This window comes from Phyllobates terribilis, unplaced genomic scaffold (assembly GCF_046119375.1).
Source record: "Phyllobates terribilis strain yellow unplaced genomic scaffold, ASM4611937v1 Scaffold_5__5_contigs__length_657084704, whole genome shotgun sequence".
Classification (NCBI taxonomy): domain Eukaryota; kingdom Metazoa; phylum Chordata; class Amphibia; order Anura; family Dendrobatidae; genus Phyllobates; species Phyllobates terribilis.
Window position 1 is genome coordinate 189,382,367 of NW_027362765.1, and position 11,219 is coordinate 189,393,585.

The 11,219-nt window shown below is 41.0% G+C and overlaps 1 protein-coding gene across 1 annotated transcript in view; it reads right to left on the minus strand.

Annotated features, from left to right (window-relative positions):
- The window catches only part of RND2 (Rho family GTPase 2), a 119,116-nt gene extending 108,359 nt beyond the window's left edge, over nucleotides 1-10,757 (minus strand). The window contains exon 1 of the mRNA XM_073681143.1: nucleotides 10,499-10,757. Coding sequence (XP_073537244.1) covers nucleotides 10,499-10,687 — 189 coding nt within the window. The 5' untranslated portion in view covers nucleotides 10,688-10,757. The remainder of the gene's footprint in view (nucleotides 1-10,498) is intronic.
- Nucleotides 10,758-11,219: the final 462 nt, after the last annotated feature.

Genomic DNA, 11,219 nt, shown 5'->3' on the forward strand with positions numbered 1-11,219 from the left:
TCTGATTTGGCTTTTATCCAAAGTCATATTGCACGACTCTTTAAATGGTTGAATGTGATTTGTAGGATTGCTGCTTCCAATAGATGGCGCTATAGAGTTCAATTCCTCTTTTTCTCTGAAGAAGCAATTTGCATATTAAATTTCCCAGAGGAGCATTGCATGGCGAATAAGCCTTCTTACCTTGACGTGCCAAAGCCGGTATGTCAAACGTTACCCCATAGACCTAGATCTAAGGAGTACGTTTTCTCCTTGTGGCGTGACATGCCAGGTCTGGCACACCATTATGAGGAGACTTAAACACCTTGCATGCTCCTCTGGGAAATTAAATATACAAATTGTCCCTTCAGAGAGGAAGAAGACTAGAACTCTATAGTGCCACCTATTAGAAGGATCAATCCCACAAGTCAATATCGACCCTTTAACAAGCCTTGCAATATGACTTGGGATCGATTTCAACCATAACAAATGTTCGTCAGATGACATTTATTGAACAATCATTTCAGCCAACTAATGATTAACCCTCCGTCATGTGAAATTCAATGTGGCTGACTTCATTGAACAATGATAGTTGGTATGATAGACCCATCATCCAAGGACGAGATATTTTGTCCATCGCGTGGTGTTGTTGAATATCTAATGGAGAAAGTTTCACCAATTGTAAAAACTAAATGGACTAAAATGTATGTGACAATGTTGGAAAAACGATGTCTCAGCATACGATCATTCAACAGTTGTTAAACCATCAACCTACATTTATCTAATGTTTATGGCCTTCTTAAGTCTTTTAGATTTCTAGTACCCATCATGAACTGTATTAATTGACCTTAGAGGATGACCTTGAAACCTTAACGTCTATGGTAATAGATTTTTTTTACTTTGCATTTGTCTCATGCCATTTAAATCGATGGGCACATAAAACTTTAATTATAAGGTATGCATAGTCTAAAGCAGGGCTTCTCAATCTTTCTACTGGGGCCTTAACACACATGGTCAAAGTCAATGTCCAAATTAAAACTATTACTCTATTTACCCATTTAGTCTTTGTATAAAATTAAAATAGTCAATTATGATGCTAAACCAATGATTGTGGCAGTAAAAGAAAGACCTGTGCATCTTATAATCTGGCTTGCTAGTTGAGAGGTAGTTGTCTACAGTACAGCACGTACACTTGGTGTCTAGACTACACTATTGGATCTTGTTCTGAATTTTTAACCCCTCCTTCATACACTTAAAATTAGCCATTGACCAAACAATGGTTCGGCTGGAAGCTATTTTGTCCAACTCTCATACACAAGAAAGCTTGCTCTCCCGAGCGCTCCTGTGTTCTCTATGAGAGAGCCACTGTCAAACATCTCTAGAGAACAAAAGGATTGGCAGTCTGAAATCGAATATGCCAGATCCTTAGCTTTCCAGATAATCATCTGTCAAGGGCCCACATACACATTAAACTGTCAACCACACTTGTCGAAGTTGGTGGATTTAGCCAACGTTAGTCTAATGTGTATTGGGGCCTTTACAGTCAGAGGTGCTTCCAAAGCTGATTATAGACATAATTAACTACAGACCATTGTCAGACCCTGTTAAATAGACTTTGATCGGCTGATATGTTCTAGTTAAAGACCAAAAAGTGTCCATACACCTCAGTCATTTCTAAAGGCCCATCATACACATTAGATAAATGTCAGCCAAACCCAATGATTACAGCATGAGCAGCCAACCGTCTAATGTGTATGGGACCTCCTGCTTCACAGAGTATTTGTTGTTGTTTTTTTTTGCTTGTTTGTTTTGTTTTATGAAATCCACCAAATGATTCTAAAAAGATATGGGTCTATTTAGTGCAAATTTTTATGATCTTTATCAAGGGGGCATTACTTACAGGATATTCTGAGGGCATCTCTAGGCTGTTCTACATTATTATGCCCCTTTGGTAAAGACTATAAAAGGTAGCACTAAATAATAAGATCCATATCTCTGGAACCATATGGTGGATTTTAAAAAAAAATACCCTAAAAAAGTTGAATATTCAGGGGAACAGTGGGAATAAAATATGAGTAAAAGCTTGCCATTATTGACCTGGTAGACTAATCCTCTTTATGAAATAGGCTTCTGTTTTTTTCACACTAAGCCTTTATATCAGTTTCAGAAGGAAACATTCTAAGAAATGATTTTATTTCTTATTGAACTGTTTCCTTCTTGTACTCTGCAGCATTTGTTACCATAGTATCGATATTTACACTTCTGAGCTGTCACAAAGTATTTCATCTTCAGCCAAATGTTTAATTGTTTCATTATTTTAACATGGGAAGTTGGGTTTTCTTCTAATTAAAATATCAGAAATAAATCTAAATGAGTAAGAGTGTTAATCCGCACTCATTACATTTAAAAACATCCTAATGAGATTAAGACTAGATGGTCTTTTAGCAAATGTAATTGTTTGAATTCTACAGGAAGAAAATAGACAAAAAACACGTCTACCGAATGTGTGCATTAGTAGGTAAGTGGACAATGTGTGGACAGCCTCCTTAATCTTATTAAAGGGACGCTCTAATCTCAACAACCCACATGCCTAATGGGACATACGGACATCAATAAGGGGCTGGTCCCCAGCTTGGGACCCACATAAAAGCCAAGACAGAGTACCACTAACAGACAGCAACTTTGAGAGATCCAGCCATCAGCATAAAACATGATCCGCCATACATGAATATTACCATATAATACAGACAAAATGATTATTATGTCTACATCCAGCCCAAGAAAAGCAAAAGGATGTAAGAACCACCTAAAGATGGAAAGAAAAGTCACCAACCAAAGATATTACGATGCAATACACCTTTTAGATGTCGGCTGAAGAATAGCAATTTTGATCACAGCTTTTCTTCCTGACCTCTCCATATATGTACACTCAGACGAGCGTGCATGTGGTCATAGTGGGTTGAAAGGAATAATGCACTACCCGACACCTCTAATGATGGCTTTTCACAGTCACTGGTGATATATGTGAGGAAAGCTATGTTTCACTGTCGCTATTGGCCTTCGTGAACTAAACCTACATTTTCCTCCAGCATGTTATGTTGGGGGTTAAGCCACCATGTTCAAAGGGAGTGGTTTAACTCCCCCAACACAACATGCTGGAGGAAATTGTAGGTTTAGTTCACTAAGGCCAGTAGCCGTAGTGAAACATATCTCCCCAGTGACTGTTTATTTTTTATTTTTTTTAAACAGCTTCCGGCTCAATTTTGAGCCAAAGCGACTTTATGGATGAATGATCTGTAGGAAGATCAATCTTGTGCAAGTCTAGATAGGTCCACCAGGGTCTTCTCTGCTGTTATTTTGATTGTATCAAGCCATTGGGTTGCTGGTCTTCCTCTTCGCCTTGTATGGCTATACATTGAAGAAAGGAGTTGGCAGTCAGCCACTTACCCTAACTCACTGCTCCATTCACATAACGACAGAGGGAACACTGTCCTATGTGGAGCTCAGAATTGGTAAAGCAGTGGCAGGGACTTGGGACCGGAGCAACTATGGGAGACTTGGGCACTGGAGCTAATAGGACTATAAGTTACTCTAACTATGATTTAGATATATTGTTTATTGGATGAAAGCTCCCTTTAAAGTTCCATCGCGGTCATTAAAAATCTCTATGAATTCTAAGAAATAAACCCTACTTTAAACTAATATCATATTATTCTATCACCTGCATGTAACGAACACTGGCAGCAAGTTACAGTAAAAAGTAGTTTGTCGACCTACAACGCAACATTGCCAGCTCCACAAGGAAACCTGGCTACTGGCGGCTAGACAAGTCAACATATCATAAAATATAATTAACAAGTGAGTAAAGAGATGACACTGATACATCAAGTGGAAGAAATATTTATGATATCATAAATCCAAACACCCTTCTCGGAAATCCAAACCTTCTCAGGAGGTATGTGGTCAATTAGTAACCGACAATAGATGTGCGCCTTCCTGTCCTTACAGTCATTGATCATAAAGGAGCTGTCATACAAAAATGAGCTATGACAACAATCACTACACATAGCGGTGTAGACAGGAGGTGAAGAATATCCCATCAAAGCGCCGCAATTCATCATTAAGTTATGGGTATAGATTAAGGCCACTTTTCGAGCAATAATGGGTTAACAAAATGTACCATATTTTTGTTGCAAGTGTGTACACCACATGGTGCTTCATGTTCCCAATAAGATTGCACAAGGAAGGTGTGGTGTAAAAGATAAGGGACCCATAGTAAGGTCACTGAGGGGTCCATGCTTGTTCATACTACCACTTCTCTCTTTTATAGCCCCTCCATGCACGAGTGATAGCCGAACTCATGGTCTCCTTTGAAGCCGGGCCACAGGCACAGGGGTCATCAGCTGACCCCCAATTGTCATGACAGCCCATCGGTGACCCCCAATCACATCACGGGCGCGCTGATGCGTGGAGAAAATGACGTGCTCACACGTTGGCACGTATAAAATGACAGTCATAGTTAGACAGCAGCAATTAACAAATTAGCATTCGTGGGCACAGCACTGCTCCACCTGCGATTCTCAGCAGCAGATCCTGGCTGTAATACACAGCCATCACCAGCCGAGTATGGGGTGGGCTCGCTCCATACATCCGCGTCCAACATGCGCCGTACATATACGGCAGATGTCATGAAGGGGGTCATGTGTATAGAGACCTTAAAGGGAACTGGTCATGTCAAAAGTAGCTAGTTTTTTCTCTTATTCTTTTTTTTTCCCTCATTTCCACCGCTTCCCAGATTATTAATTTTTTTGGGATGGGGAGGAGAGTTAATCCACCATACAGCTTCAGAGAAATGGGCCTTTATATCTTGTGCCAATCTTTCTGGCCTTCATCAAGGGGACGTGGCTCACAGGGCAACAGCCTAAAGACATCCCCCCTCCCCCTGGAGAATCCTGAATATTCAGGGGAGCAGCAGGAATAAAAGAAGGAAAAATAGGCACCTTTCCATTCTGATGAAAGGTCCTCCTCAAAATGGCAGGGCCTTTTGTTGATTTTCTGTCTTGTCTGCACCCTTACATACATAGGACCACCACAATCTGTTCTCCCAAGTAAGAGATACAGATATCTTCCCACTACTGAGCGTCTTCCTCCCTGCTGCGCCAATGTGTGCCTACTGCCCATAATGATGACATGTCACATGACCGTCAGCCATTACATTGCTATGAACAGCACATCTGTGGTCAGCAGCAATTAGACATCATAGTCACATGAAGCAATTAGGGATGGCACATAATTGCATGAAGACAGATACAGAGGAACCATTAATAATTTTAGATTTATAGAGTTTAGATCTACAATGTCCTTTCTCCCTGCCTGCCCTCATCCCCACAGGGTAAAACTTCTTTTAGCACACAAAACAGTCAAATATGCCAGGGACTGTCCGCTTCCCAACACGACTATTCAATCTGGACGGTTCCTCAATCAGCATTCTACCAGCACAATAGGTGCAGCTCCTTTCTTTACCTCACTTCCCAGCATGCATTGTCTTGCCTGTCCTGGACAGAATCCTCTCTGTTGTGTTAAAATGCAGCTTGACAAACCAGAACAGACAGCCAAAGACCTCTCCCCTGTTCCGTCTCAGTGCCGCTGATGCTAGAGACGGATTACACTTGACAACAGGTAGTGAACAGCAAGTTAGAAGGGACGCACATTGTTTTTTCAGGGGCAATCGGTTTTATATAAAGCGATTTGCAGATTGTCTATCTCATTATCAAACGAGATAAAGACCTCCAAAACTACAATAACCATTTAGAGTTTCTTCAATAATCCATTTTAAGTCTTCATAATCAGAGGAGTACCTAAAATAATTCAGTTTTGCCCTAGCCATAGTCAAGTAACCTTGGCACTGCAGATGGGCTTGTAGACACCTAACACACATGTCCTATTAGCCATGTTCTGTCATAATTAAGAGGCAGAACACTGTGGGTCATGGATTTTATTTTGTATGATTATATAATCCATCAAAGGTCCAACCAAGAGAATAAGACTTCCCCATAGGTCTGCATCACCCCATCACTAAACACAACCCACTTAAAGGGAACCTGTCACCAGGTTTCCCAATGTGAAGTACCGCCACCACCTTTACCACCTGTTTTACAGTATTCTAGGAAGATTTATAGGAGTCTCCAACCCCCCTCTGCATAGCCCCAAAAATACACCATACGACGTGGTCTGGTCTGATGGGCATCTATGGTCTTGATCCGGCACATCCTCTATTCCCACAATTTCCGACCTCCTTCATGTGGATGACATGTCTAATGTCATCCACACAGTATCCCCAAATGGCACTCCTGCTTAGGTGCACTTTTCTCTGTCCTCAGCAGGGCCAAGCAAAGTACTGTAATGCGCATGTGGTGGGAGAGGACAAAGAGCACCTATGACCGGAAGTAAAGTCGGTGCATGCGAGATAGAGCACTCTGCTCGGCCCTCAGCAGGCCACAGCGAAGTACACCTGCACAGGAGCCCAATTGGGGGAAACAGTGGATGACGTAGGACGTGTCATCCACATGAAGCAGGACAGCGTTTGAGATCAGAGAGGCCAATCGAGCCGGACCATAATGGGGCATTATAACATATACTTTTGGGGCTATGCAGAGGGAGTTGTAGACGCATATACACCTTCTGTAAAACAAGCGGTAAAGGTGGTGGCAGAACTTTAGATTGGTAAAAAATTATGACAGGGTCCCTTTAATTGTGAACACCCTAATGTGGCATATATGCCTCTACAGAAATTCTCTTTAAAGAACTGCATGGAGGCACCAGAATTACACTGGCAGCTTTATAGGGTCATGCTGCACTTGGCATCTGTAGAATGCTGTAGGAATTAGACACCCAGGATTATAATCTAAACTTTCTAATGGGATTGAGCTTCACAACGGGAAAAGGCTACATTATTGGCATTTATATAGCTAAAACATTACGTCTGTACAGTTACCGATGCACATCCATGTACAGAGCAGTACTGTCTGATCGCATGGATTCCTCGCTCACGCCCTACCCTGTATATATCTATAGCATTTTACTATACCATATGTCTAATTTGCACAAATGCAAACATTCACTGGGAACAATTTTCAGTAGGATTACACTGTACTCTACTGGAAACTGACATATGATTCCACTTTGGGGCGAAAAAAGGGGGGATATCCAGCTGAGCTGCCTGAATTGGATCCTATTGAAGGCACATACTTTATTAACCCTTCTGAGGACTCGGCTGCACATTGAACCAGCACAATAGCCTATATGACTACCAGAACTCTCACCGGCAACTGTGAGCCATATACCTGAAAATAACACTGTAATCCTGCCTTCTGCTGCCAATAAAATGCTTTTCTATATGATAAGCCCAGCTTGTAGCCTGTAAGGAGGGCTGCTGGGGGATAATTTCTCTTATGCATGCAGCAATCATCTGGTGCCCTAATGCAGGAACACAATCACATACTAAATATAACATAATTGCATCTGAAAGACCCCAAGTATAGAGCAACAGACAACACTAGAGCTACGGAGCTCTATCTGATGGTAATCACATATGCCATTTTTATGAATGGATCATACTACATTCTGACAGAGGGGCATGGCGAGATTGGCACATGAAATGTCCCATATCAGTTCACGGGCTATCAGGCACAAGCTGATATTAACACTTCACACCCTACCCTAGAGGTAATTTCCTAGTATGAACAGTATTCTGAAGCAGCCATGCAACATTTAGTACTTTAGACAGCAATGACAACGCTCAATATATAATATACTATATTTACTAAAATTATAACAGGTCATCTATAGCAAAGCTTTTAATGAAACTCAAAACTAAGGAACTGGAACTAATCTAGAAACCCTTGAAAAGCCCCATAAAAAGCAAATCATACAATGACTCCAATTTCAGATGTGTACAGACTTTTCTGCAGGCCAGACATCAACCCAAAATATTTGGTTGTCTGCAACATTAGCTAGGTCCTGGAGGTTGTCCAGCCTTCAATAACCATTAATATGGCAATGATAGTCAATGGAGATCACAGCGCTGGACAGTTAAAACTCTGCTGAGAGGACATCAAACAATTAACAAATATTGCTCTGCAGAACTGTCTACAAAGGAAGACGTCAGAGATACAAGTCTTCTATCCTCAGATACAGTTTCCATACATAATACTCAAAAGACACAATTGGATGTGACACTAACTGGCACCAAGCAAGGGTGTGTAGCACTGTATACCCAGAAACGTAGCAAATCCACATGGACTTGTGTAGAACAGTAGGAATATTTGTGAAAGCCCAACCCAAGTACTAGTACTGCTATAATACAGCACTAGCGCCAACAGTCAGCTGATCACAAGTTACTACATATAAGAGACTAGCAACACCTCCATAGAAGCCTATAGCACACTACTGAATATAACATACTAGTAAGTAATGTACTGCTAGTTACCGTACAGTCCAGTCTGTACCACACTGCCAGCTAGTAACACTAGTCAAACAGGGTATGTGCTCATAATGCAATGGCGTTTCCAAAAACAAGGAGAAAAACGAAATGTATCGTGTGAACATAACACATGTAATTGTTTACAACACAATAAGCTCTAACAATGAAATATACATATATACACACACACCGATTGATAGCTACAGCACAATACCAGTCTATTACATATATTAGTATAAAGCAGACATTTAGTGACAATGTACATAACTGAACTACTGTGCTAACTAATAGTACAGTAGTATATAACCAGTACAACAAGTAATAACAGACCAATGGCTAAAACACATTAGTAGCCAAGTAAAAAAGCACACAAGTAACCAAGTTATTAGTTGTATCTATCCAGCTTCTGTACTAGCTAGAACACAATAGTAAATATAACTCACTATAACTTATAGAGTGCAGATAGTTATAATACCAGTATAACATGCTAGAGTTCACTACTAGTAACCAGCAGTAATAACAGGTATGAAGTGAATAACTACAATGCATTAGTTGTTTGTAACATACTACCAGGTATAACGCAACAGTAACTATTATTCTGTGCTAGTTACAAATATAACATATGAATAGTAATAATGCTAGTATACCAGACTAGTAGCGGTTTAGTTATAGATGCATAGCTAGTGTGATATTACCAGCGGCAGGTTTCATTACTGGCTACAAAATTAGCAATATAATCAGCTGCTAGTAATAGCACACTAGTCATGTATATACATAACTATAAGTACTCAGGTATATAATAGATTAATAACTAGAACACATTAGGTGTTTAGAACCATGGTACTAACTAGAATAGAGTACAACAGTGATTTTAATGCACTAATAGTTACAGATAGTAGCTACAACACTCTACTAGCAATAATGCACTAGAGTATAGATAGACTAGTAAAAGAAGCAGCTTCTGACACTACTGGTTAGAACACAACAGTATATAGAACAGTAGGGTAGTCTATAAATCACTCCCAGCTCTACTACACATCCCATTATAACTCATCACCAGTGGCTATAAAATACAACTTACCTATAACATAACAGTGGGTAGAAGACAGCACTGCTTAGTTATAATTCACTAGAAGCTACAGTAAAGGTAGCAGCTGTAATGTAATAACTAGTCAGATTGCATTACTCACCAAGAAAAAAAAACAGGAGCTATAGAAAACTTCGATGTATAATCCATTACTGGCTATAATACACTGACAGCTATAACAGCACTGGCCAGTATACAGAAGACACTAGTAGTAGACACTACCAATAATGGAACAATGCTGTGATTCCAGCTTTTATTAGAACACACTAGTATACATACAAATCAGTAATACCCTCCTACCTTTATTATAATATACTGGCAATTATAATACACTAGAAATAACACTCTTCAACCTATATAACACACATATACAATATATCCCTAACAGTAGTACTTTCCTGCCTATATAATAAAACACTAGTAATAACACTGACTATTATATTATAACACTAGCAGTAATATCTTGCCTGTAACACACTGGTAATTATAATCCAATAGTATACATAATACACTAGTAGTAATGCTCTCTACCCTATACATATATATATATATATATATATATATATTACACTAGTAATACTCTCCTACCGCTACATTACACACTGGTAATTAGATCACACTAGTATACATGGGATGGCAGCAATCCTCTCCAGTCTAACACACTGGTACATATAATACCCTAGTAATAATCTACCTGTTCTACACACTGGTGATTCTCTAGAATACACTAGCGCTCCCGCCTATATTATAACACTAGTAATCCCACTCTCCTGGTAACGAGACCACCAGCAGCACCATACACTGCCTTTTGCCCATAGCTTCCCCCTACAATCGCCGGATTCCACTAGTTTCTCCTACTTTCTAATGGACTAGTGCACTGTGATGCCCAGGACCCCGGAGGAGCAGCCCCCGCCTGGCACAGCGGTGTAGCCCGGCAGGTACGGAGCAGTTACCTCTGGGTAGCAGTCTTTGGCGAACACATGAAGCAGAGCCGTCTTCCCACACTGAGTGTCCCCGACCACCACTATCTTACACCGAGACATCTGCTTGTCCATTCTCTCCTCTGTGTCCTCAGCCCTCTCTTCCCTCATGGAGAGCCCCCCTGCCCAGTGGAACAGAGCCCCCCGGTACAGTCCACACATGCACTGCGATCTTCAGCCTCCCAACATCGCTTCTGCACTGCACAGTCCGGCCGGCGGCGCCTCCGACCTGCCTGTCCCAGGGAAACGCCCCCTAGCGAGACGCGCCAATGAGAAGCCGAATATATGTGTCCAAATTACCATAATGGGCGTGGCTTATCAGTTTGACGAGCCTGTGAATTGACTAGGGCTGGGGTTGTAGGTGCAGTGAGGCGCCGCTCACCTGACACGGGGCGCACAGGGTTAAGCTGTACCCACTGTCCCCAGTGCTGACTCTCCTAAATGCACAGGAACATACCATGCTGAAGTTGGTCTCTTATTCGGCCAGTTCCTTATTTGGAATTTTTTTTTATCTATTTTTTACAGGTATAAGAAAAAAGCAGCTATAAAATTATTACACTGGTACAAAAATGGGCATTAAAGTCAGCGTTATTGAAAGGGTTAAATGATTTTGGACCCCTGATCTCACACCACCATAACACAGAAAATGGTAGCCCGCATCAATTGCTGGTCACTCCAGCCTGGCCCTAATGGC